The following is a 26,507-nucleotide window of genomic DNA, read 5'->3' on the forward strand; positions in this document are numbered from 1 at the left end:
TTCCCTTGGGCGTGCTTAAGCAGCTGCTGTTAAGGTGTAGGAAGAAAATATATGTAGGGAGTGACTGAGATTTATTCTATTTGGGGGTGGGGGGAAATCAAAAATCAGAAAGTTAACTTGGCTTGTTTAAGCTAGTTTTTATTCAGCTGTCTTAAGCGAATACTTAGAGACTGTAGCTGTGCATGATAACAGGGGTTAGCCAACATACTAAAGACTGACAGTAGAATTAGTAATTTATCTTCCAGTTCTGAGACTGAGTGTAAACATGTGGAATACCAATATGCTCTGGTTTGGTTTAGTACTGATAGTTACAGAACAGCTGGCCAAGGCAGCAGCTAGCTGACTTTCTGGTCTTTGTATTTATCACTTTTTATTTCCAGAGATACTGACACTTCAGTGTCAACCAGAAAAACAATATGGCCTTTGAAACTAGGTGATTAAAGCTGTTTTCTTTTAACTTTAGCTAGATCTTCTGAAACAGCTCGTACCATTCTTTCTGTAGCTTTCTTCAAACTGTTCGCTGTCTGTATGGCATGATCCAGAGTAGAACTTAAAGTCTGTTGGGAATAATAACACAGAGCCTTGTTAATACTGAAGGCAAATGTTTATGTAGGTATAGAATAGAAAGTGATGTTTAATTAAGGTTTTATGTAGCATTTTCACTCAGAATACATGTTGAGAAGTAAAAATTCTGAGTCATGGGATAGACTGCTCCAGGATTCAAGTTGGAAGTATTTATTTTTATCTTCATTTGTTTAATCCTTAACTGAGGGATATTTATGCCTTTCTAAAGTAGCAGCCCTGGTGTGGTGCATGTTTGCGGTATTCAGAAGGGTTTTTTTTTGTTTTGATAGTGATTTGTAAGGCTAGGGTGACACTGTTCCAGTATATGAAACAATTCTAGAGGTAAGATCCAGTGCTCATTTTTTGTGCCTTTCACCATTTATACAAGGACTAAGTTTCATAAAAAGTCTAAGATACTCATAGGAAGTAATATACTAACATATAAGCTAAAGTACTTGGTATTTAACTCTCTCTTGTCTTATCTTCAAATGGACTAGACATGCTTAGATTGTAATAACTTGCTAAGAATGGGATGTTCAGTGCCATGATGTGGGGGTGTACTCTTCTCAAGATAGTTGTGTGGCTGTTAATTTTTACTCAAGCCTTACATTTGCATTGGAATCACTGGCATTTCTGTTTCTGGTGTTGATTGCAGGTTTTCTTTGGGCAGACTTCTTGCTGGGTAAGTATTGACGTGAAAGGGTAATTTTATCATATGGGCTTGAATAACAGGTTTTGGCAGCCTCAAAGTTTTGCCTAAAGATAAAACGTATAGAATAAAATACAAGAATTTTAGTAAGCAAAAGAATTCCTAAACTATGAATTAAATACATACACCTTGATAGCATACTCAGTTGCAAATTAATTTTACAGTGGGTAGAATTTTTTCATTTAATTGTAAAGCATAGTCTATCATAATTTGTGTTACATCTCTATTGCAGTAAGCCAAACATTCCAGGATGCAGAGTCAGGAAATCTCTCGTAATAGCATCACGTTCTTGGTGCTGTAACACTCTCTCACAGAGTGCTCTATGCCACTGATCCTCAAGTGCAGCTGTGGTATTTCCAGACAATTACTGCTATTGAGTAATGCTGTCAAAAAATATGGTAGTAAAACTTGTCTGAGTTTCAGTCTAGTCTGTGCTGCAGTTAAGAAACCACTTTACTTCTCAGGCTTCCAGTGTAATTTAATCTTAACATCAGTTAGAACTGTTACTTATAGAGAAATAGTCGGTAGCAAGCAGAATTGCATCTTAATACAGACCTGCTTTTGAATCTGTGATTGGGAACATCCTCTTAATAAAGTGAGGGTTTTTTTTACTACTAAATGTGTCAGCTGAAGAAGTCAGATATTTACTCTTCATTAAATTAGAAAGATTGAAGAACTACTCTAAGAATTATTTACACTTGCTCTCAGTGTAAATATTTTAATTTCACTAACAAGTAAAATTCTAATGTACAGCTCACAGTGCAAAAGAGAAGACATTCCTCCTGCTTATGATATTGGTGAGTTTCTTTTCTATGCTGAATCTTCAACAATGGCATTTTTTGTTGTACTGCATATTGTTATTGCTACAGATTACCTTTCAGAAAGTCTGTTTACAACTTCATGTGGCTCTTTATTTCTTTGAGCCTTTTGAGTGGAGATTCTCTTCTGTGAATAAGCTGTAGTTGTTGAGGCCATGTTCAAAACAAGCAAAAAAAGTAATTTTTTAATGTATTTAATACTTTATTTAGCATAAATTTAAAAAATCAGGTAAGTATCACTGCTGAATAAAACTTGAATATGTTTAAGATTTTTTTTTTTGTAAATGAGGACAGATTAACCTTTCTGGGTTTGCTGTTGAACTTAGTTCTGTGGCAAATAGCATGCAGATTTATATTCCATTTCATACAGTGAAAGACTGCCGGGGAAAGTATGGAATAATCAGACTCTCATAATCCTAATAGTTACATGAATACTACTTTGATTTATAGTTTCACAGTTATTTATATAGATAAGTAGATAATATAGCTATATATATAGCTATTTATAGCCATATATAGAAGTAGCTGATTTCTTCTATAGTATAGAGAGAGGAGTCTGAGATAAGTGACTTTAAAAGCTAGATGTTCAACACTTAATTTTTTTTTTTAATTAGGCTTTCCTTGACTTTGCTGCATGTCACACAATTTGAATGTAAAGCTGGAATTTTCTTTAGTACTTGTTACACATTGGGTAACAGCTAGCACTGAAAAAGTTGGCACAGTAATTCCCAATTTTAATATTCTTCCTTGTAGCACTGCAAAATAAGACATTCCTGTCATAAATGAAATATGGAAGGGACTCTTCTCACAAAGAAACAGAGAAGGTTAAAGCTGTCATGCATGGGGTGTGTAAAAGTTGGATTTAGCAGTCTTGCTCTACAAGATCTGTACACATCCACTGTTTAGCTACAGTGCTACTGATTACTTATACTAAACTTAAATTTGGCCTCATGTGCAGTGTGGCTTTCTGCCCCTTAAAATCTAGCCTGTGATTGGTAATTATTTCAGTAACAAATTGTACTCACAGGATGAACCAGACCTTTTATTTCTACATAGGGCACAAGGCTGAAGACACTCTTTGTAACTTCTGAGTTTACATTGATCTCTGCTTCCTCTAGGGCATCTGCATCGAAGTCCTGAAAACAAAGACATATTGTTTAGAAAAGCAAACACTAAACAATATTTTTGTGTAGATTTTAATATGTTTTGCAATCAGTATACCTCTTCTCTCTCCACATAATCTTGTGTTGAATGCTGTGTAACTTTCAGTTTTACAGTTCACAAGTTCCTTGCTTTGTGAATCATCGTAAGAATCATAGGCTGAGATGTCTTCAGAATCGCTGCCTAAAATCCCAAAAATACATTAAAAAGGACTGAAAGATTCTGACACAAATTCTGGCCTGTGTACCTAGGTAATTTGGCTTTCAGCACTGTAATTTCTGAGCTCTTTGCTGCCATTAACAGTACTGCAATTTGAAGAAGTGCTTTTTCTTCCTTTTTACAGGTGGGGATTGAACTTTAAAGATTGGCTTTCAGCCCTGACTGTAAACCTCAAATGTAGATTTTTTTGTTTTTTGTTTTTTTTTTTTTGGTGGTGGTTGTTTCCAGTCTCGGAACTGTTTTTTAAAAAATTTTAGGCTCTCCATCTCCCTGTCCTTAGGTTCTTGTATTGAAGGTTAAAATTCTTACGAGTTGAAGTGTTAGGAAAACAATGCAGCCTTAGAGGAGTGTGACAGATGAGTTTGGGAGGATCTAGTACAGCACTGCTTTGGCTATTGCATAAACCAGTACTAACAATAATGGCCCAAGCGTATTATATTAAAGTGAAAGGATATCAGAGAGAAGCCAAGAACAAAAGATAAACCAAAGCTAATAACCTACATATTCAGACATAAAGCTGAATCTTAGGACATGTCATGCTATTCTTTTTTAGTTGTTGGGTACTAACAGCTTCAGAGTATTCTGCAGTGGAAAGATAAAATTGGGATGCCCTAAGAAAAACAGATGCTGATTAGATTCTAGTAAACTTCCAAGAGGTGGTCTTGACTTGACAGTTGACTTCATTACCTCACATTAGCCTGTGTGGACTCTAGTTTGGATTTGGTGAAATTATATTATTAGGAGCTGGACTAAGGAAGGAGAATATTTCCAGTCTGTGTCAACCCAGAATGGATCAGATTTAGGAAAACTTTATTCTTTTGTTTTCATGCAGAATAAGAAAGTTGAATCCAAAAACTAAAAGTAGAAGTACTGATATGAAATGTTTCAGTCACCGAGTTTGGAGTCTTCTAGGACATGAAATAAATGCACATGCTAAGAAGATAAAGCAAAATCAAAGCATGGTGTGCACACCGCTGTCATGCTTTTGAAAATGGTAATAGTAGTTAGAATATTTGTAAACTTATCTAAGAAGCTGAGTTAGAATTGTAGAGTAATTCAGGTTGGATAGGACTTTGGGAGATCATCTGGCCCAATCCCCTCTCAAAGCGGGATCAATTTAGGTGAAGTTGTTCAGGACTCAGTCAAGTTCAGTTTTGAGTATCTCCGAGGATGGAGATACCACAGCCTCTCTAGAACAATGCTTCAATGTTTGATTAGATCCTGAGTTAAAACTTTAGTTCATATCTAACTAGATATTCTGTTGCTTCTTGGTCTGTCACTGAGACTTCTACAGTAAATTTGACTTCATGTCCTCTTCAGTCTCTTTATTCTTAGGATCTTGCATTGTGCCAAGCAGTAACATCTGTTAAAATTGCAAAACAATCTTCACGCTGCTGAGGTGTGACAGGAATGTAGTTTTTAACAGGATTCAGTAGTAGGTATAAGCACAGTTCTGACCTTTGTATGCTATCACTACTTACTCTGGTTGGTGTCTGATAAATCAGTTGGTTTTCTCTGAATGAAGAGTGAACATGTTCCAGTGTTCCTTTCCTGAATTCTTGTATCTCTTTGAGCATGAAAACAGAATTATATTTCAATTGTATATTAATAACTTAATGATGAGCCTTATAAGCATATTATATTAATGTCTGACCACTTCTTAATTGAGGAGAAATCAGATTTACTCATAGAAAGAATTCTACCTGTATCAACTATCCAAAAAGGTGGTAAGTAGAAGCTTAAACTAAAAAATAACCCAATTGTGAAATAATGACTCCTTCAGTTGAAGGATGCATTCTGACAAAAGGACCCTGACTTACAGAGCTGTTAAAAATGCTTAAAAGTAGAGGTCTTGATAATCGCATCTTTGAATAGCAGCGTAGTATGAAATCCTGTGTATTTGTATGTGTTCACATATGTTGCATCAAAATATTATCAGTGGTAAGGATGATGCAGTTTTGTAGTAACTTTGAGCTATTAAGGCTTTAATTGTACTGCCTTTAGATAATTAGAGGAACATTGGAGATGTATGTTCTGCCAGAGCAAGAATAAATTTCCTTGTTTGCATTATTTCACGTGTATTTTCAACTTGGGGCATACAGTATCATCAAATTTTTGTGGAAAAATTTCAGCCCATTCATGAAAATGAAGATCAGAAAATTCAGCTAAATTTCTTTAAGTGATAGAGGAAAAAAAAATGGAAGCTACGTCAGTTTTACTGTATAAATATCAACCTCTACTCTGAAATAATCTGAGGACATATTTAGATTAGTATTATTGTGTTCTACATGGCATGTATTACAAGATCTAGTTTTGGACATTTAATTCGCCAAAATTTCAAACTCCAAAATAACCCATGTAGACTCATTTTATCATGCTGACATTTCTGTAAATTAAACTTTACAGATTGACCCTTATACTTGAAATATATGCATATGTATCAGTATGGTCTCCGTCCAGGCCTACCAGATTAGTTCATGACAAAAATATTTTTCATTGCTGAACACTTTGCAGTCATCCCAGTTTGGGATGCTGACATGCATTGCTGAATAGAGAATAAAGACAGAGTTTCTTCTCTTAATACACTATTAAAATAACTCTGTGCCACTTAAGCACCGTAAACCTTGTACTGGTCCACTGAGATGGGCTACTTTGTAATATGATTATAAGCCTCTCTTCAATGAAATTGATGGGAGTTTTGCTATTTCTCTGGTCATCTGGTATGTCGCCTACCTATGTGAATAACTGGTCATAAACTTGAAAACAGATTCTCGTCTCATTTACACATATTAAAGACATTATTCAGTGTTCTGTGCAGAGTCCAGTATAGAGACACATCGGTGTACATGTATGTATCTGTTCACCTAGCTGTAGAAAACCACATCTATGACTAGCCAAAACATGTAATACACTTACCCTTTCATACTTTCTTCAACATTAAATTTTTGACTTAATGTACCCTGACTATGGGATGCAAGACCTTCAGCAGCGTACTTTTCCTCAGGTGAAAGGAATCCCTGTTGCACCCAGAAGGCAAAACAAATTTATATTATGAGTGTTTATATTACTGTGTATCTAAAACAATTACATATCAAACAGAATAGTGTAAACAGTGGCATCCATTTGCATATCACTTCTGTATTGCTTTCAGTTGCCATCAACTCTACAATTTGCTTTATCTATTTACAATTCTAACTAGAGCAGACTGGACAAAATACGAGCATTTCTTTGTCTGAAGTTGGAATTCAAGGCAGGCTCTCATATTGCTTTGAGAAGGATTAGTATATATTAATTTCTCTCAATGCCTTAAAATGAAATATTTTTGTAAGCAAGCAATTGCTTGTAGACTTTTGTTCTCTGACCAAATAATAAAGGCAGGCTAGTAAACACAGGTAAGTCTTTCCTGAGAGAAGCAAACTTTATCACAGTTTTCAAAATTTAAGAGTCCTTAAATTTTTCCTTTGGAAACATTCAGCAATGTTATGATATGCTGGAGTATCTAAAAGCTGAGCCATCATGCTGTGCAAAAACTGAAGAGAAAAATGTTGTGTGATCTCAAAGATAAATAAAATAATCTAAGTTTAAAAAAAAAACAAACTATGAAAACAGATCTCATACCATCATGTTGGAAGAATGCTTGTTTGTTAGCAGACCTCCTTTTCCCAGAGGCTCTGTTTCTCTTCTGGAAGTTGATTGAGTGCTCTTTTGTAACCTTAATTGGTTAAGGAGAACCATTTAGTTTATTTTTATAATCTCACTGAGATGATTAACATGTATGAAATACTCCCCAGGAGGACAGAGATGGTATCTAGAATTGTTTCACAAAATTCCGATGGCTAATTGTGTAAATATCTGCATCCCTCCCTTTTCTTGTTTAAGTGAAAATACTACACAGATGTTGGCAAATAATTTTTTACTGGCACTGTATTTTGACTAGTCATTCACATCCTGAATTTGTGTGGTTGCAAAGAATTTCATACAGAGGTACAATTTAACTCCTAGTGAAACTGATGGTAGTGTTTTCACTTCGGGAAATACTTTGAGGTCCCTAAGACCCAGAAAGGTAGGAATGCCAGGCTGTAAGGAATTCTTGGGTATGTAGCTATAGAATTCTGTAAAAGTTTTATTCTGGTAATATTCCCATTGCTTTCGGATTCCAAACATCCCAATTTTCTATATTCAGCAAATAATTTTAGGTAAAATTTTACAAAAACTTCAGTAGCTGTTTCAAATTTTTCACTCACATGTGAAGACAAAGATTGTATTTGTCGCCTTCTAAAGAAAATTGATTTGTCTGTGGGATTACATCAGTTGTCTGACTTTTTTCTCCCTCATTCTTCTCGTGAAGAAATGCGGTTTCAGTATGTCGTCTTTCTGGAGGATCGGCAATGCTTGAAACTACTGAGCTCTGTACAAAGGAACCATAGCATAGACATGTGTAGTATGTGGTGATTGCACTGCAAGTATGTGAGTTCTACCAGCCAGCATTTTCTGAGTGTCTCTGACTTGGGATTCAGAGAAAAATGTTTTTCTAAAACATGGACTATTGAAAGCGTTTGGTGATACTTGTAGATTTGTAGAAGGCTGTAAGATGGGTTTTTTTGGTGCATTTATGATACAGCACAAAATGTTACCATACATAGCAGTAAACTCAATTTTTTTATACTACAATAATGTTTGGTCTCCTAGTAATTCTGCAGTTTAAGAATCGCAGACAAAGTACTATTTCTTCCAACTAAATTACAGTGATTAATTCCCCCAAAGACAGCTTTGTAAAAGTTAAAGTAGGTGCTCCTATTTTCTTACTCTGAAATAAATTAAGAATGTTGAGTGTAGCTGTGTTTTTATACTTAGGCTTCTGTTATAATTAATGAAATACTATGAAGTTAATACTTCTTGAAAGATTTTCTCTGAAGCAACATGCTATCTAAAAGCATCATTGCTCTTATTAGAGGAGAACATACAGTAGTACAAGCATACTGAGGTTCTTGAAACTTGCATCAGTAAAACGGAATAATTATAATCTTTAAATAATAAAACTCACTGAGTTACCTCACAAAGAGAGTATGATGAATGAGCAGATTCATAGGAAGTAAGCAAAGAAGACAAGTTGCACTTGCTGTCATCAGTTTCTTCTTGGATGTCTTCAAGCAGCATGCCAAGTCTAAATATTTCCCCTTCCACCTTTCTAAACCCAATTGCAACACAGTTAGTGAAACCTGTATAAACTGATATTGTATTTCTTACTAGGATAACCATATTGGGCATTGCAGTATACTTCCCATAGGAAAAACCAACAAAATTAATGGAGTTTAGAGTTCCTTTTAAGTGCTTGAGTTAACCAGTTAGGTATTCTAATTACAACTAGGATATGTAAAGCCTAAGATGAATTTTGGCCAAATCGCTTCTAGCTTACACACATAACGTTTTCACTTCAGAAAAATTTTAATGGTTAAATGAAGTTATGGTGGTAAGACACTGAAAATATGGAAAATATACTGATGTGCTACTTGGCACTTCTAACCTTTCAGGATCAAATTCTCCAACGTTGATATACTTGTTCTTGTAGTTCTGCAGCTGTAAATTACGGTGCTCTTCTCTAGCTGTTAAATAATTCCTTTCCAAGGCATCAAGGGATCTTTTCAATTGATTTAATGCCTTCACCAATGAGAAATAATTCAATAGCAAACATCATTATGATTTAGCAAGCCATAGTAATAACTACTTTTGCTATGTAAGCCAGATGCTATTTGCAGTGATGTTGGCAAGAATTTTGGTACTGCTCTGAATCGGAACAGGACTGCATCTTGTATGTCCACCTAGTACTCTCTGCTGCTCTATTATGTACAAGTGAAATATTAAACCGTGACTTCTGAACTGATACCCTACATGTCAAATTCATAACTTAAATGGCAACATAAGGTCTTCCACTGACAGTTTTGAGTTGTAATCCTTAAAACAAATTTAACAATTCAGCCACCTACTGAACACCTTTGGTTTTGCCTCTTAAACTTGTAATTACAGTCTGAGATGTTTAAAAATATTCTTTTTCTCTGTCTGTTTAAGGAAAACATGGAGTATCTTGCTAGAAAATTACGAGTCTACAGCCATTTAAAGTGTATTTCAGGTAACTAAAAATACATAAAATTAATTTACCAGATAGTTATCTTGAAAAAGGAATGTCTCTTGGGTCATATGCTTAGAGAAGTCTTCCACCTTCAAGACAAAAATATTAGACTTTCATTTGGGATTTTAAAAATGAATATGCCAAATGAGTATAGAATTTGAGCATCAGTGCAAAGTATATATTAAAACAGAGCTCTTTACTTTCTTTATCAGTTGATCTGTCTGATCCTTTAGTGTTTGAGACATCTTTTCTCCTAGTGTTAGTTCTGGCAGTAAATTAGAAGGATTTAGATAGTTTGCTTCTACTGTACCAGCTGCTGGCAGTGCTGATGCTGTTGTTCCACACTGCAAACCTACATAATGCAAGATAAGATCAATCAATTGGAATTTCTGCCCAAAAGTGCTATCAAATGACATTAAATAGTCATTTGCCTAGTTAATGTAACTTTAGTTAGACAAACCGTGTGTAGATTGTATAGGGATAGGAGCATGTAATGTAAAGACTCCAGAGGATGTCCCCATGTCTCCTGAGTCAATGGCAATGCTGGCATTTTGAAAATGTGACTGAGGAAGTATCTGTTAAAATGAGAACTTTGGTTATAGAAACAATGTATAGAACACTTGTGGACATAAACTCAGAAATCAATACATAGCACAAGTTATTAATGAAATGTTTATTGTAACAATACCATATAATTTTCTATGTTTATAGTTTGATATATGTATAGTGGTCATTTAATAAATACTTAAATACTTCAGCTGTATGTTGTGAAAATCTAAGAGGATTTGTATAGATGGGAAGTACAGTATGGAGGTGACAATATAGTTTTTGGGTGTATTCATAGTCCTAAAGGTAAAAGAGAAGGAATTAAAAGCAAATAAAACTTGTTTTGAGAGAGTTACCTTAGGATTCAATCTCAGATGGTCAATATGATTCTGGGTGTCAGCATGCTGTGTCAGAGTCTTGTTTGCAGCCAGAAAATAATAGGGAAAACCATTAAAACTTGTTACATCTCAAATTATTTACTAAGATAGGAATTAGGAAGGGACTTAAGCATCTGTGTAGCTCTGTCAGTGAACTCTATCGCAGGGCATGAAACTGAGAGGTGATTATCTAATTGCTAACAAACTTTAAAAGAAATTTACTATAATAAGGGAAATACTGTTGTCAAACAAATAAAAAGAATAAATACCAGTATAAATAGTTGAAGAGTGTTAAGATGCAAAAAAAGGCAAAGATGCCTTTAACATAAACATAGGCACAGTATAAAAAAATTTTTAAGAAAAACTTTCAATTTAAAGTACTTTTGGTGAATTTGAACATGTACATATAATACTGGAAATAACAATTTATAGTGAATTTTCTAATGACTTATAGGATGCTTTATAATCACAAATAATACTCCAGAGCATCATTAAATATTTGGTAATACAAGTTTTATTTGTGAAAGCAGTTGCTGACTCAAGTGATATACTCGCTCATACCTGTAGACTGCCTGCATGAACTAGTCATGTTAATTATACTGGACACAGAATATCTTCTTACAGTAAACCACTCTTTACCAAGTATTAAGAATTTCTTAAAGCATCTTAATTACCTCTAGCTGTTGCAACAGTTCTGGAATGCTCATTTCTTCTTGATTCTCTACTTCAGCAGAATTGAAATAGTGCTTATTTTCTATAATGTTGTTCACAATTACTGATTTACTTAAAATAGGGAAGGATTTTGGTCTTTCAGTTGCAGGAACTGAGTTAATATTGTTACTTATTTTTGGTACTTCAACTTCTGAAGCAACTTCGGAGAAGTTGGGAAGGCAGTAGTGAGCTTGACCTTGGCCGTATTTGAGCTTGTGAGGTGAAACTCTTTTCTTAAAGAGGGCACTCCCTTCTTTCATGTTTTGAAAGACATGTGAATCTTCATTCTCATTAATCAATTGTGAATTTTCTTGTCTGCACCCACACTTATCAGTAAAAGAAATAGGTTTATTTGAAACACATCTATTTTTGTTCAGCGAATGTTGATTTTTATCATTCATGTTTGCTTCCTTGTGCCTTTCGAAGGGATATTCTTCAAAGTTAGTTGCCCATTGTTCATGCACTAAAGACCATCTGACATGTTCTGAAGGCTCAGGTTTGTTCACAGTGTCATCGATACTTTCAGTAAAGGATGTCTCTGGTATTGTCTCGCATTCAATTAACGGGCATGTGCTTACTAACTCTCCCTTAGAAAAATGACGCAAAAGGATGTCGGACATTTTTGAGTGAGTTAGATGTTCTTTGATATCTGGGTTACTAAAACTACCAACAGGTAATTCCGTCTTAAAGGAAACTTCACTTCCAGGCATTTCAGCTGAAATTCCTGTTGTTCCTATGGCATCTCTGTGCTGATTGGAGAATTCTTCAGGCTGTGGATGAGTTTCATAATTTGCTATTGCTTTTATGTTTTTGTTATCTTTGGAACAGGCTAAATTTAAAATACCAGAAATACATTTTGTATAAGTACAGTCCCTCAAATTATCTGAATCATCATGGTATTTACAGGTTATGCCTAGGTCTCCATCATAAGGTAAGTCATCTTGTTCCTCATCAGTTGCATCTGTGATACAGCCTAATTCATCTGAAAATGAACTGTTCATTTGGGTTTTCATCCAGTCTGATGGTTTGCACTTTTTTGTAGTCTTCACATCCAGTTTTTGTAGAATGTAAATGCCATTGCTACTTCAATTTTTGGATAGAGCTTTTATTATTGCATGGATCAAAATCTGTAATGTATGAGTAATTATTATTTTATACTTAAATACGTTTGAGAATTAAGATCTACTTCTGTTTTGTACCTACTGTAGGTTTTCTATGAACCATCCCCCTGACCAAATGTTTTCTTATTTACACTAGTGTAAGTCTGGATTATCTACTGGAGGAAGGAAGGATACAAATAACACATTGGGAGAAGGAGAACTGAGTTTAGTGCCAGGTACCTGTCCTTGCTTGTTCATCCCTCCATAGTATTATAGACAAAGAAACTTGGTAATAGAGCCAAGCGTGGTACTAGAATTCAACCTTACTTTTCAAAAAGAATAAAATAGAATTTCTCACTCTTTACCTCCCCACCCTCATGCTTCAGCCCCAGAGAGAAACCAGCACTCTCTTTTCCATTTATTTTTCACCCTATTTCATCAGATAAAATGCACTCCATTACTATGCTACTGCAGTAAGGGACAGGCTCCTCACTCTCCCCTCCTCTGCCCTCCCCGTAAGCAGAAAGAAGCGAACTTACAGCCCCGCTTTCCTACAGCGATGGTACCGCGCCGCGGCTGGGCCCTGGAGTTCTCTGTGGGCAGGGGAGTTGGGCTGCTTTCCGTGCAACTCCCCCTCTCGAGAAACTCCGTTTTACCGGCGGGTGGGGGGGGGCAGGTGCCCCCCGGCCGGCCGGGGTTACGGGGCGCCAGGTGCGCAGCGGGGGCGGCGCTGCCGCCGTGTCCGCTTACAGGCGGTAACCGGAGCGGGGCCGGACTGCACCTGCCCCGCCCCGCCCCGCTCCCGTCCGCTCCCCTCCTGGGGGCCCCGCCCGCCGCGCGGCCCGCCCCTCCCTCCCCATTGGTCCGTATGAACGATGCGGCCTCCCGGGGGCGGGGCGTGCGCGGGCCGCAGGGGCCGTTGGCCGCCGCGCCCCTGGGGGAGGGCGGGGCGGGCGGTGCCGGCGGCCGCGCGGCGATTGGTGGGTTCGAAGAGCGGCTGCGCGTGGGCGGGCGCCACCCCGTGCTGCCCGCTGCGGCCATCGCTCTGCGAACGGCGCCGGCCCCGCAGCGCGCCGGCCCCAGGTGAGGCGCGGCCCCAGGCGGGAAGGGGCGCCTGGGGGGGGACTCGGACGCTCGCTGCCCGCTGTGAAGCAGGCGGCGGCTGGGGCGGGGGTCGTGTCGCGGGCGCAGCGGTGAACGCTGGGTGCCGGGAAGGGGGGAGCTTGGAGGGCAGCCGCCGCGCTGCGCGGGGCTGCAGGGTCCCGCCGACACAGCCGCGTCCCGCCGCCGTCTGTCGGCACCTGCGCCGGGGCCGGGCGGCTCCGAGCGCCGCTCCGGCGGCAGCGCCGGCTCCCCCGGTCCCGGCTTCTCAGGGCTGCAGCGGCCCTTATCGCCGAGCCGCTTCTGAGCGGCCTGGTGCCTTGGCGAATAAACTTAGCGTCGCGTCAGCCTTGGAGAGCGAGCGTGTGTGTCTGAGGGCCGGTGTTCGGACTTTCAGTGGTACTTCTTTTGGCGGTCGCCGACCTCCCTTCTTTGGAAACAAAAGCAAGACGTGCCTGTCCCGCCAGCCTTTATTGTCTGAGTATCACTGAGAGATCCCCCTTGTTTCTCTAAAGCGAATCAGTATCAAGAAGACATTGCATCGCGTATCTTTAATCAGTTGTGCTTAACAAGATAGGTAGGGATGATAAATGGTAAATTAAAGTTGAAGGGGGAGAATGAAACAGGCTATTAATATTACAGGAACCAAAGGACCCGCAAACGTACTGTGAAGATTGAAGTATGCAGGGAACACGCTCTAGATTCTTGAAGAATTTGAGTTAGACAGTATGTTGGGGCATATCTAAACTCAAATTATACCACACCTAGTCTTATTTATGCACTAGACTGTAGCCTTTGCTAGTCTAGTTCCTCCCCTTCTTCTTTTGCTTATTCAGTTTTCGAATGGAGGAGCATAGTTAATCAGGAATTCTTCATCCCTTGATTGACCTGATTGCAAAGATACAAATTGTACCCCACCTTGAAGTTGTGGCCTTTCTTCTTCAGCAGCTTTTTCAGCCTGCTGTGGTGTTCCTGTTAGGTGCGTGCCAGCAGGCTGCAGGGCGCATGCATCCTGGGTTGCCATGGAGAGCTGCGCAACCATCTCAGAATTGAGAAGAACATGCGGAGTCTTGCATCTCAAAAAAATCAGTTAAGACATTCCAGTTCCTCCTTAAATTTTGTCTGAAAACTTGATACCTTTTGTTTGTCATAATTTTATTAGAGCTGAAAATGTTAGAAAAAGGTCATCCTCACAATGCAGTCCTCCTAAATTCTATGCTTATATATTTTTATTGCATGTTTAAACTAATTTGCAGGCCTGTGCCAGTGTTCCTTCTTACTAGTTCCATTAATGGTTACCTAGACTTCTGAACAGGGGTCATGCATTCCTCTTGGGCAGGAAGGACTTTATACTTTCAGTTACTTATGTATTAAGCTGAGACAAAACTTATCTGAAATTTAAGACAGCTTTATTGGACCAGAAGAAACCTATGCAGGTCTTGTCTGTTGCTTTATTTAAAATACTGTTATTTAAATGCTCTTTTAACTCTTTCAGGCAGCTTAAAAGTACTTAGGATTGTACGTTCCTGCTACTCTTGCTGGAGAATTACTTCAGAACTTGCTGATTAAGTTAAAGTACTTTTTGAAAAGGTATTGTTAGGCATTTTACTAAGTTTTGTTCTCGTGGTCTCATTGTCAATTGGCTTAAATTGTTAAATTTTTTTTCTGTTCTTTTTTTCTGAGGTATTAGGGACATTATTTCTTTCTCCTCTTAGACTTTATTTTGGTAGTCAGCAAGACAGTCTCTTCTAGTATTAATGTTGAGCAAAGGCATTGCAAAAAAGATAGAAAACCTCTTTCTTTTGGCGTGTTGCAGAGAGGAACAACACGATTTTGAAAATGAGTCTTACCTCTTATGCCTTGTCAGGGTGTGAATTTATTCTTACTTTGTTAGAACTGCTTCTAATGTCAATTCTCAGCCTTTTCTTGTCAACAGATGACAGCAGACCAATTTTCTAAACCAGTATTCTTCAGGTCCCCGTGCACAATATGTTTTGGAGAGCAGTTTGGCTTGCTGTTAGTTGGGAAGGAAAAGTTTTACTAAGAAATGGGTGTTTTTTCTAAAAATAAATGCTGTCTGTAGTTTTAAATATTGAACATGCAGGGAGCTTTTCTTGTTTTACAGTTCATCTGGATTCTTCAGTTTTGCTTAAAACAAGATCATTTTGAGTTTCTCCTAGTTTTCCACTTTTAAAAATTTAATAGCAAAGATACTTGCACTTTTCTCTTTCTGTCACTCAAGTTTTTTTGTAGCAGTTACGTGGTCGGTTTCACTTTCCACAACTTAAGTCATTCCTGCCCGGATCTGGTAACTATGGTCTTGGTTTTAGTAGTCTTTAAGGTTAGCATCTTAATGAAATTGTTTATGTTTAAGAAGTAAGTATTGATCTTACTACTTTCTGAAAGATTGATCTGTTGTTGCTATACTATTTCTGTGAATGAAGGCATAGAGGGATACCAGGTAAAGAACAAAACCCCCTAACTTTTACTTAGGCATTTAATAGCAAGTCAGCTATACAAATGATCATATCAAAAAAGTAAAGTTCTATTTTGTGGAAGACTACAACATTAGGAATGTAGAATACAGGAAAAATAGAAGTGGAAAAACTGCTAAGAGGTGGCCTGAAACTTACGTAGTACTGACAGATGATTAATGTCAAGCTGCCTCTTGGGACTCAAATTTGGCAGCGTTTGAAGAATATGGTTCTTGTTCATATAATAAAACCTTTGTGTGTTATAAACCTTTTACTAATATGAAGGGAAAACTTGCATGCAGCTGAGTTACCGGGAAGATAAACCATATACAATCTACCAAGAAGCTTCTCTAAATCTTCTTTATTTCTTCACTATTTCTGTTTACTATATTTTTTCATACCATCATCATGCTGGTGTACTGCTAGGAATTGTGTTCCTTGCATGCAACACTTTGGAGCCTGCACCTTACCTAGTGATCGTTGGTTTGTTAGAGGAGAGGATACGCTATTGTGACCAGTAGTATCTGTGTGATAATGTGTATATATAGTGGATAAATCTGTGGGCAATAGGGGCAAAATGGAGCCCAGTTCAGTATTTATCTCACAGGCTGAAAAAAAAAGCATTGACTAGCTTCTGAATAGATTTGCACCTGCATCCCGAATGTTAGAATAAATATGCAAAGCAGTTTATGATTTGGCACCTCAACAAATATTGGTTTTTTTCTTAAATCTATGTAAGTGATGTGCCATAAATAAACTGTACCTGTGTCTGAAAGAAGTAAACAGTAAGAAAAAACAAAGTGTGTTCTTCTCACCACAGTATGTGTTCATCCTGCACTTTTACATTTTTTGCAAGTTAATACTTGCTGTTAATACAAGAATTGAGGGGCACAGGTGATGCACTGAGCAGTGCTGCTGGCAGTAAACTATCATGGATTGTTTTGGTTGTGTAAATACATCCTCTATGAGAGCTACGGCTGCTCCTTGCAAGATAAAAACTTGCTGGAGTTGTAATGAGTTCTTTATGCTGAATGACTGCTTAATCTCTGAATAAGCATCACAGTGTGAAATAGGAAATTTGATTTAGCAGCTATATTGCTTCACTTCAATTGCTATTGTGTTTTACTGCCTGTGATTCTAAGGATTTAAACCTCTTTTTTAATTTATGAAATATTAAGATTAATTTTCCCCTCTCTCTACAAGGTGCTTGTGCAATCTGTCTGTCATCTTTCTTTTACTTACCAGGATCTCTTTTTTAGAGATGTTATAGGCCAAGAAGGAGCTGAGCTAAGGGGAACTTTTTATTGGAGAGATTTGTGATCAACTCGCTCTATCAACCAAAGTACAAATAGTCAACTTTTTGTCCTGAGCTTTTCCCATCTGGTGTTCTTTTACATCGTATAACAGGCTCCATTTCCCAAACTGAAGGTACTTGAATAACTGTCTTGTTGGCTGGAAGAGGCACGAGATCTAGTATATATTAATTTGAATTATGAGATTGTCCCTAATAAGCAGAAGGAGCAATGTTCAAATTTGAATTCAGAACTTGGTAACAAAACTCTTAGTGATTTTGTGGTAATATGATTTAAACTTATGATAAGAATAAAAGGATCACTGATTATTACTTTGTTGTGAACTGTCATTGAAATCTGTTGTGCATTTAAGCACTTTAAAATTGCAAATCTCATCTCCAGTTGTGGGATGCTTGGAAAGAAGGCAGCATGGTATTTGTTTTCAGTTTGTGAATGACAATATGTAAACACTTAGAACTCATTCTCATAAAAAAATAGAAGGAATTGTAATACCTTGATGTATCAAATATGTGAAAAATTATCGGCTATAATGATTTTGCCCTTTTTTTAGGGCAAAGAGAGGATGTTTTTCTACTGTCTTCTTGTATCTGAAATTTTAATCTTATTGCATTTAGAACTAGTTTTCAGTTGCCTGATTAGTTTTATTTTGGGGATATTGGTTACATTCTGCTGGCACTTCATGTTCTCTTCCTTTCTTATTTTGTCGGAGTGTGGGATTGCCTTACTTCAGGATTTAAATAGATGGCTTACATAAACTATCTGCAGGAATATCCTTATAATAAAAATGCTTGTGGTTACTTGTGTTAGCTACACCCAGTTCTTTAACTTACACACTAGACAGTAATTACATACATTAAGTAGCAAGCTGACTTCCAGATAATACTGATTCTCTTAGAAAAAGGATGTTCTATTCTGGAAAGATTCTCTGTGATAGAGACACTGAGAGGTCCACCTTTGCATCACTGAACACTGATATCTAATACATTCAGATATCTAAACAGTGCATTTGTTGCTTGTTTGTGTCACTCTACTTAGTGGAAATAGGTGTGCTAGCTCTTTGGTTTTGACTACAATCATTCTAAGACTGTAAGTCACTATATGGCCTGCATCATTGTCAGATGCCTTAAATATTTCTATTTACAAACCTATGCTATACCTTAACTATGCCTAATAGGGCACCTTCGCATTTACTGAAGTTAATAGAGTTGTCCTGGGACCATGACAGTACTCTGAATATACTAGCAATGAGGATATATGGTTTTTTGTCACTTACATATTGCATCATTCTCCTAAGCTTCTGGCATCTCTTTCTGCTCTTAATTACTCCATTTTAAGGAATGTATTCACATTTCAGTCTGATTGCTGGGTGAAAATAGGGTGTTTAGCGTGAGTAGAGATACCAGATTCTGGACAGAAATTTGAACGTTCCTTGACTGAAAGTTTTAAATCTTTCTTTAAATTTTTCTTCAGTTTTAGTTTGATGCGATATACATTTTTCTTGTTGCATAGCGTATATTCAGTTTTTATCTACTGCTTGGGTATTTAAGAATGCAGGCGAGCTTCTTCCTGACTCAGAGAAGAAAGATGCTTCTGGATTCAGTTATCACGGTTGTTTGGAATAGGTTATTTTTATGATCTGTCAGAAGTAACTTGTGTCATTAAGACTGCTTGTGTTTTAAGGTTGATAATTGTGAGTAATATTGAAAATAATGCTAGGCAGTGCTTGTTAAAGGAGACATTTGCACAACCCTTTAACAACAGAAGGGAAAAATGAACAAAAAGGGTATACAGTGTAAAAGACTTGCTATGTTGCTGATCTTTAGCATTACTTAAAGCCCCAAATGCTTCATTAAACTTGGTGCTCCACAAACAGAAAGGAAAAAACCTCCTTCTAATATACAGAATAAGTAGAAAGTATATACAGGTAATGCTAGAGGGCATGTAGAAACGCTCCTAGACTTCTGTTTGCCTTGAACCTAATGTTGTATGAGCCAGGGCATCTAGTCTGCTGTGCCAGAGAGGTGGGTGGAGGGAGAATGAAGAAGAATTAGCCATTGTGAAAGGGCACAGAGGAAAATTCTCCTACCTGTATTTAGAACTCACCATGCAGCAAGGTTAATTGGGTTTAGAAATAAAGGAAACCACAAGCAAACAGCATTTTTAGAAACAGAGTGATAAATTAAATATATCCACTGTTACCATGTCTGCCATCGTGCAGGACTGTATTAGCAATTAGATAAGAAATGTTCAATGCTGTTCTGGAGCTGTGTTCCTCTAGCATTGAATTCAAGTCCATGCTTTCATTTTCAGCTGTGGATGCTGTGAGATCCTCGCTTCATTGTGAGCAGAATTTGTCTTGGAAATGCTCACCACCTATTAGTTTTGGTTGTTTAAAAAATCATCTCAAGATTTAGAAGGATCTCATCGCTGGGACCTTTTAAAAGCTTATTTGAAAACTGTAAATAGAATTTCATATACTAGTATGATTTATAATTATGTATTTAATCCTGTAAAATAGTTGTGGGGTTTTATGCAACATTTCCATTACTTTGTTTCATATAGTTACTATATTTTCAATAACTGTCTTTCACAGTCCTACTTTGGACTACTGTGGGCTGTTCAGGGCATACTTGTGCTCCTTTGTCACTAGGGGGTTTCTTCTGCAGTCATATTGATGACTAAATTAAAGTGAATTGATGAGTAAATTAAAATACTTGGACAAAAAGCCTTTTCTTCTGTTTGGGTAAATACAGTGCTAGAAACAAATTGGGGAGAGAAGTGAAGACTAGAATCAGTTGGGTCACTTGGGAGATTGGTGTGACAGATAACGATAGTATTTGTGTAATTTTTCCACTTAGCAATTACTTTAATTTTTGAAGGGGGGGTGTCATGAGTCTCATAGCTCCTACTATTAGTATTTTTCTACTCTTTTATAATTTGTGCTTCTGTGTCTGTTTAAAAAGATTACTGGTTATACTGAAGTAGTTAAGTCTTGGGTATTAACTGGCTCAGAAGGGAGATGAAATAATTTCATAGATAATAGAGTCAAGTTTCCATACCTCACTACAGTAATTCTGTTCTTTTGATTCATAAAAGCTATGCATCGATCAGTTCTGGTAATAAAATGCCTGTCTAGCCTTATGCTGTCAGAATTTTTTGATTATCTTTGCAGCAAGGAGCTGATGGTTTCATAGATAAAAGACTGCTCTGTCCACATGGCTTGGGAAGCAGAGAGGAAACTTCACGTCCCTTCTGCTATGAGTATGTTGTAGTTGAAATTCCAGGCTTGTGGAGTAGCGGGCTGGTAGGATTCTTACTTTGTTGAAAGAACGTCCCATGTGGCCCAAAGCTGATACAACACCCAGCCCTTCCACCCATTTTAGGATTGTCTGCAATATTCAGTAATGTGTCTTAGTTTCATCTGGGCCCATGTTTATAAGTCAGCATGGTAAATATAATTGGGGTGGAGAAGGGAGCATCTGCATCAAGAGCATTAGATAGTGGTATTAATTTATTTGCAGCTTGTCTGATGAGTCTGATAGCAGATGTGTTAGGCTGGGTCTTTCCCATGCTCTGTAGTGATTACAAGCTCTGCAGAATCTGCTTTATCAGAGTCACGCCTAGGAAGAGTGTCTGAGGTAGTTGTTTATGAGCCTCAGCTTTCCTGTTCTGCCCTTTAGGTGCAACCTGTTAATGTCTGTTGTGAGCTGCACTGGGATTGTATGCTGGAAGGTACACTTGTCTGCTGCTAGGCTAGTCCTTTAAAAGAAGCCCCATGGTTTGTTCTGGGAGTATCTGCTTCACATATAAATCCAGGAGGAGAGGGCAACAGTATTTCAGAGCAGGTAGTGCTCCACATCATCACTGACCCTGAATAAAAAATTAACTTCATCAGTGAAGGTGGGTTCTATGTGCTGTCAGCTATTGAACTTTTGTCAAAAGTGGTGCAGAGAAGAGTTTAAAATTAAACTTCCAAGAGTAACCACACTGGTCTTAGTACAGTGTTTCTTGTATCTGCATGATCCACTCTCATGACTAGTCCCTTGTACTGTATTGTGATCAAGGTTTGGAAAAAAGCTTTTTCCCCATGTGGCACGCAGTTATTTTAAGGTTCATTCACAGGGGAATATTTATTACCAATGATGATGCTGTTTACTATGTAAATACAATATTAAACTTGATATAGAATTTTAAGGGGGTTTTTGGCTTATTTGTTAATTCAGGTGAATTTCAAAAATACCCTGGGACAGCACTGAAGACTAAAATTAGGGTTTGTGTAGTCCTGAGTGTTCCTTGTACTATTTGTGTTTATATACTGTTTTGTATTTTGAAGGTCTGGAGCCAAGCTAATACCTGTATTTCAATAGTAGAATTGTCCATATATTTTTGTTGTTGTTTAGTCTTTCTACATAGGGTATGCAAAGCTCTGTTTTGTTTTTAGACAACCCAGTTCAAACTTCTTTTTATTTTTTTTTTTATTTTTTTTTTCCTCCACTCATGCTATAGCCTTTCCTGAAAGGAAATTCAAACTTAGTTCACCATTGGGAAATTTGACTTAATGTTGAAACAACAAATCTCTGTGGCTAGTTTTTCTACGGAAATACAGTTTGTGCTGTTGGTCTACCTCTATCTGTACTTTACTAGCTTTTGAATCTCTCAGTCAGTGATGACTTCATTTGGCAGATGCTCCTTTCCTATAGCTTTGTGAACAATAGCAGATGGGTAGAGAAGACATTACTTGATTGCCTGCTTTGGGGAAAGGCAGAAAGGATTTCTGTTAGATACTCTGTTTGACAGCTCCCCAGTGACCAGTCAGCCTATGTCAGCCAGTCAGCTATGTAACTGTGGGTAAGCAAAGCAATACTTTTGATCATCTGAAACTCTAAAAAGGAAGGTACGGGTTCAGGGAAGGCACCAACGAAGCCACAGAAATTTACTGTTTTAAGGAGATACAGGGGAAAAACCATCTCCCTCTCCAGCTATATTGTGATTATTGGTTCTGTAGACTGCTGGTAAATAGCAGTATAGCTTTCTGTTGTTTTCTGATTCATTTTCACTTGTATGGAAATACGGTATTCTAGCAGAAGTTAAAATGAAGGGGAGGGATCTGTCGTAGTCATTCAGTGTAACTTAAGAACTGCAAACTGATTAAAGTGATTGTCTACCATTGTGATAAAATTCACAGTATGTAATCAAATCTTTTCTGAAATGGAAGATGTCTTAAAACATGAAACACTTGTCTGGAAGTTGTAATAACTAGGACGATTGGCTTGCATAACAGGCTTTTAAGAAAAATTACCGCTATTGTTTTATTGCTGTCAGGGACTTGAAATATAATGATCAGAATTTAAAATGGGGGAGTCTTGGTTTCTTCCATATTTCTTCTTGAGAAAGAGTGAGCCTCATTCAAATCTTAGCGCATATATATATCTCTCACTGATTCAGTTCAGTGATGTTCAGGGAAGGTTAAAATGTACTTTTGTTGAATATCAGCAAAAAGGCCTTGGTTCCCTTTCTGAGAACACTGATAATAATTTTATGAAAAATACTGAATAAGTGCAAGAATGATGTATTGTTGTATGGGATTCCTTTCAGTGTGTAACGTTAGTATTTTACTGTGGGTTTTTTTTCATTTCATTGTGAAATTTTTAGAAATGAATAGATTTTATGCAATTCCAGAGAATCAAGTTAAAAGTAGTTTCATAGAATTAAGTAAGGAATTCAGTCCTAAAACCTCATTCCATGCAAACCCCAAGCTTCTGTATCTATATCTCTTCTGTGTGAATCTGATTTAATAGAAAAGTATAAAAAGTGACTTTTTGACAGTCATAAGTACATTTTTTTATCTAAAGCATTGAATTGAGGCAAAGTTAGCTTTTTACTGATGGTTTAATTGAAGATTCTTTAGGTGTTTATAGGCAGGGTGAATAAGCTCTATGGATGGCTCACCATTTTCTCCTAATAAACAGTTGATAAAGTGCATGTTTTGTCTGTTGTGGGGTATAAACTGGCTACCACATGTTACTGCCTAACCTCTGCCTTGTATTGTGTGATATGGGGTGGGTGGGTGTTGGTTTTGGTATCATACTGCTGTGTAATCAGTAACACCAGTTTAACTTTCCACTTCTAAAGGAGGCCCAGTCTTTTCTGTGTGCTTTTTTCCACTACTTCGAAATTACAAAAAAGCTAGGACTTCCTGCATTTGATAGCTGGAATAGTGAAACTGTGCATTTTAAAGTTGCGTATACAACTTCAATTTTCTATTTGTGCTTTCCTCAAAGGCAGCTCTTTTAACATGGATACAGATCAGATTTTGCATTGTTCAGAGGTGTGGAGAGAATAAATGTGAAGGAGCTACTTTGCATTAATACAGATTTTTTTCCTAGTAAGCACCAAGTGCTTTTATTCATGCTACATGAAGTTTTAATTAAAAATTCAAGTTTAGGAGAAAGCCCGTTTCACTGTTAGAGACGCCAGTAGAGTAGAACTTCTCCCGATTTCTGTTAATGCACGAGGCTTTTCTGCTTAAGTGCTGTGTCCTCTGAGTCAGTTTGATGTTTATCACCAGCTCAGGAAAGGCTTGGTTACATAGACTCTGAATAGTTAAGGTGCATCAGTTGAAAGAGCAAGGCTGAGTTTGCTATAGCATGGTCCTGCCAAGGCCGGTTTACATCTGAGAGAGACTATATGGAAGTGTACATCGATTTCCATCTCCTGAATTTTGAATTCACCACACCACCACCATACCATTAATATGGTTTAAGTTTGCTTACTGATTACATGTTGGCGCAGCTGAAGGCATAGCTTGACATCCTAATGAGTTGTGTGTGAAGGAAGCGAGGTATGAAGACGAGACCCAATAATTTTTGTTGAATCTGTGATCATCATGTGTTGGCCAGCGTGGGTGTGTCTGTATCACCCTCCCAAGACCAGGAATGTGCCGTATGGCCAGGAAGGAGGGCAGAAAGCTGGAGTAGTGGTTCCAGCTGGTGGGAGATGGAGGCATTGGTGAGAGAATGAGGTTAAGTGTGAGGACAGAAGTGTAGCTCAGATGAAACGAAGTTATAAACAGCTGATGTGAAACGTACTGCTAAAAATAACTGATACTTAAATGCAGTCATTCTGATGTGCTTTTAAATATAACTGTGGTTTTTTATTAAATTTGGCTTTTTATTTTTAAAAAAGCTTCCTAAAAGAAATTATTCAGTTAATTACAATTACAGTATAAATATACAAACAAGTCATTATTTCATGATCCACTGCAGTTGCCAAAGTACACACTTTATAATTTGTGGCGTGCAGTAATTTGCATGAGTGTATCCCTCTGTGGAAGAAAACTTTCAATTCCCTTGCATTTGCTGAGCAGCAGGAATGCTCATGGGTGATTGCTGTAGACTGGATGGCTTACAGCTATCTGCTTGTATGAGTTATCTGATTTGAGGCTCGGACAAACTTCCGGAGAGTAAATACCTGGAACACAGTCTTCCCAGTATGTGGGTTGCAATGGTATTGTAAACTGTATGCGTCACGCTTTGTAATTGTACCCACACCCACTTGTTGATGCCAAATAATTCTAATCATGAGCATGGAAAGGCAAGATAGTTGTTTGACTGGAAGAATGTGGATGGTCTGTTTGAGGGGTGCTGTCAAGGTAGAGTATGATAGGAAGCATGAATCTTTGCAGCTGGTACTTGATAAAACTAATGAGAGGAAGAGGCATGGCCTGTGCTGACAATTATAAATATGAGGGGGTTGCATTTTCTTCTGGTGACAGCTTTAAATCTGAGCTCTGCTCTTGTCTTTTGACATCTCTGCAGTCTCTTGATGAACTATGCATTTGTGAATTACACAACTATATGTTTACTTGCAAAGGAAGGTAATATTAGTACTGAGCAATAAATATGTCAACTCCTCTACTAAAAGTGTACTTATAAGTGGGTAAATTTTTGAATACGGATTTTCTTTTCTGTTATCCTTTCCCTGCCAGCCTAAACATGTCTAATGTCTAAGTGCTGGCTGCTGCAATCCCTTTGAAGCAGAGTTTGGAGCTCATATGACAGTGCTGCAGCATTTTGGAGTGTGAAGCCAGTGTGGAAAAAAAAACCAACCCAAAACCAAAAGAACCCACCAAGACCAAAAAACCCAAATCCCCCAATACCTCTCTCCTTTTCTTTTGCAAGCAGGGAGGGGGTAAGGGGAATAGAACTTAAACCTCTGACAGCTTCTGTGCTTATAATGTTCCAGGTGGGATGATCTCCAGAATGGGTGATCTCCAGTTGGGCTTGTGCCAACCAGTTCTGACTACTGTGGGACTTCAGCTAACTAGCAGGGTTTCAGCAGTACTGTTGATGTGTAAAGCAGTTTGTGATCTGTTGTTTTATATTATGCCTTTCTTTAAGCTTTTTGCTTGCAACTTCATGAGGCCAAAGAATACTAACAAGGATAAATTGCTTGGTTTCCAACAGAAAAGAGAGTGTTGGTTTTTGTTCAACTTTCTTTGCTTTCTCGCTTGCCTACAGGAATTGCCATATGTATGTAGACGGCTTTGGCTCTGGCTTTAAGTTCTTGATTGACGCTTCCTGCTTAGTAGGAGTAGTGTTATGCTTTTACATCAGCTGCAAATGGTTATGAGTTATTAACTGACTATGAGACTTCAAGCCAAGCATCTTGTGTTCCCTTTGCAGAAACGCAGCTGAATGGAGCTTAAAGGGCCACAGATGAAAGAACTTGAACACGTTTCTGAAGGTTTAAGATGTGTCTGACAGTGACCTCCTTACCTTAGTAATAAAGAAGAGTTTTTCAACAGGAGCTTAGGATATCTTTACTCCAACTTTATTAATATACTAACTGGAATGGTGTTCTGACAACAATTCTCCATAGTAAAAAGTACTTACCCTACTACAGAACAGTATTATTTTTCTACTGATAATGCAACTCAATGGAGGAAAGTAGTGTTTTGATAAGCATGCGTGAAGATCGTTCCTTTCATGTGCGATACAGGTAAGACTGCTAATTTTAGTATGGATGAATAAGTGCTGTTGATAGAAAACTAAACAAGTTGCAACAAATAGTTTGGTATCTCTGTTACTAGTGTTATTCAAACTGAAAGCTAAAATAACTTTTTTTTTGTTTTTCTTGATTTTTGAAGTATGAAAATTCATATTTGCTATATAGTAGATTATGTTAGGATAATTACATGATTATATAGTATTGGAACTGTGTGTGGCTGCAGAATAGTACATGATTTGTATCTATTTGTATAGATGTACTATTTGTAATATTTGTAA

The 26,507-nt window shown here is 37.6% G+C and overlaps 3 protein-coding genes across 6 annotated transcripts in view; 2 read left to right on the forward strand and 1 right to left on the reverse strand.

Annotated features, from left to right (window-relative positions):
- STXBP3 (syntaxin binding protein 3) overlaps positions 1 to 3,490 on the forward strand; it is a 30,517-nt gene extending 27,027 nt beyond the window's left edge. For both annotated transcript variants that reach the window (XR_012624164.1, XR_012624165.1), the window contains 3 exons: positions 1,220 to 1,246; positions 2,027 to 2,070; positions 3,361 to 3,490. The gene's annotated coding sequence lies outside the window, so the exon portion shown is untranslated. The remainder of the gene's footprint in view (positions 1 to 1,219; positions 1,247 to 2,026; positions 2,071 to 3,360) is intronic.
- Positions 354 to 12,711, reverse strand: AKNAD1 (AKNA domain containing 1). Its single transcript, XM_074833199.1, has 17 exons — positions 12,698 to 12,711; positions 11,196 to 12,315; positions 10,501 to 10,560; positions 10,059 to 10,173; positions 9,799 to 9,950; positions 9,628 to 9,687; positions 8,996 to 9,129; positions 8,524 to 8,659; positions 7,716 to 7,879; positions 7,090 to 7,183; positions 6,388 to 6,488; positions 4,953 to 5,038; positions 3,313 to 3,435; positions 3,117 to 3,227; positions 2,148 to 2,229; positions 1,173 to 1,320; positions 354 to 557 (listed from the first exon to the last, which is right to left on the reverse strand). Exons 1-17 carry the CDS (start codon positions 12,709 to 12,711, stop codon positions 438 to 440), a joined length of 2,820 nt encoding a protein of 939 aa, XP_074689300.1. The 3' UTR covers positions 354 to 437.
- Positions 12,712 to 13,325: 614 nt separating this feature from the next.
- The window catches only part of GPSM2 (G protein signaling modulator 2), a 30,910-nt gene continuing 17,728 nt past the window's right edge, over positions 13,326 to 26,507 (forward strand). For 2 of the 3 annotated variants that reach the window (XM_074832689.1, XM_074832692.1), the window contains exons 1-2: positions 13,326 to 13,415; positions 25,905 to 26,220. In XM_074832689.1, coding sequence (XP_074688790.1) covers positions 26,159 to 26,220 — 62 coding nt within the window. In that variant the 5' untranslated portion in view covers positions 13,326 to 13,415; positions 25,905 to 26,158. The remainder of the gene's footprint in view (positions 13,416 to 25,904; positions 26,221 to 26,507) is intronic. The other variant, XM_074832693.1, reaches the window with a different exon arrangement.

Source organism: Strix aluco, chromosome 8, assembly GCF_031877795.1.
Source record: "Strix aluco isolate bStrAlu1 chromosome 8, bStrAlu1.hap1, whole genome shotgun sequence".
Classification (NCBI taxonomy): domain Eukaryota; kingdom Metazoa; phylum Chordata; class Aves; order Strigiformes; family Strigidae; genus Strix; species Strix aluco.

What these genes read in the sequence shown, in the direction of transcription:
- AKNAD1 (XM_074833199.1), bottom strand. An exon ending in TTTTTCAAGATAACTATCTG is followed by an intron (nt 9,130 to 9,627) that starts GTAAATTAATTT and finishes TCATTGGTGAAG; the next exon opens with GCATTAAATCAATTGAAAAG. An exon ending in GGAGAATTTGATCCTGAAAG is followed by an intron (nt 8,660 to 8,995) that starts GTTAGAAGTGCC and finishes AATTGGGTTTAG; the next exon opens with AAAGGTGGAAGGGGAAATAT.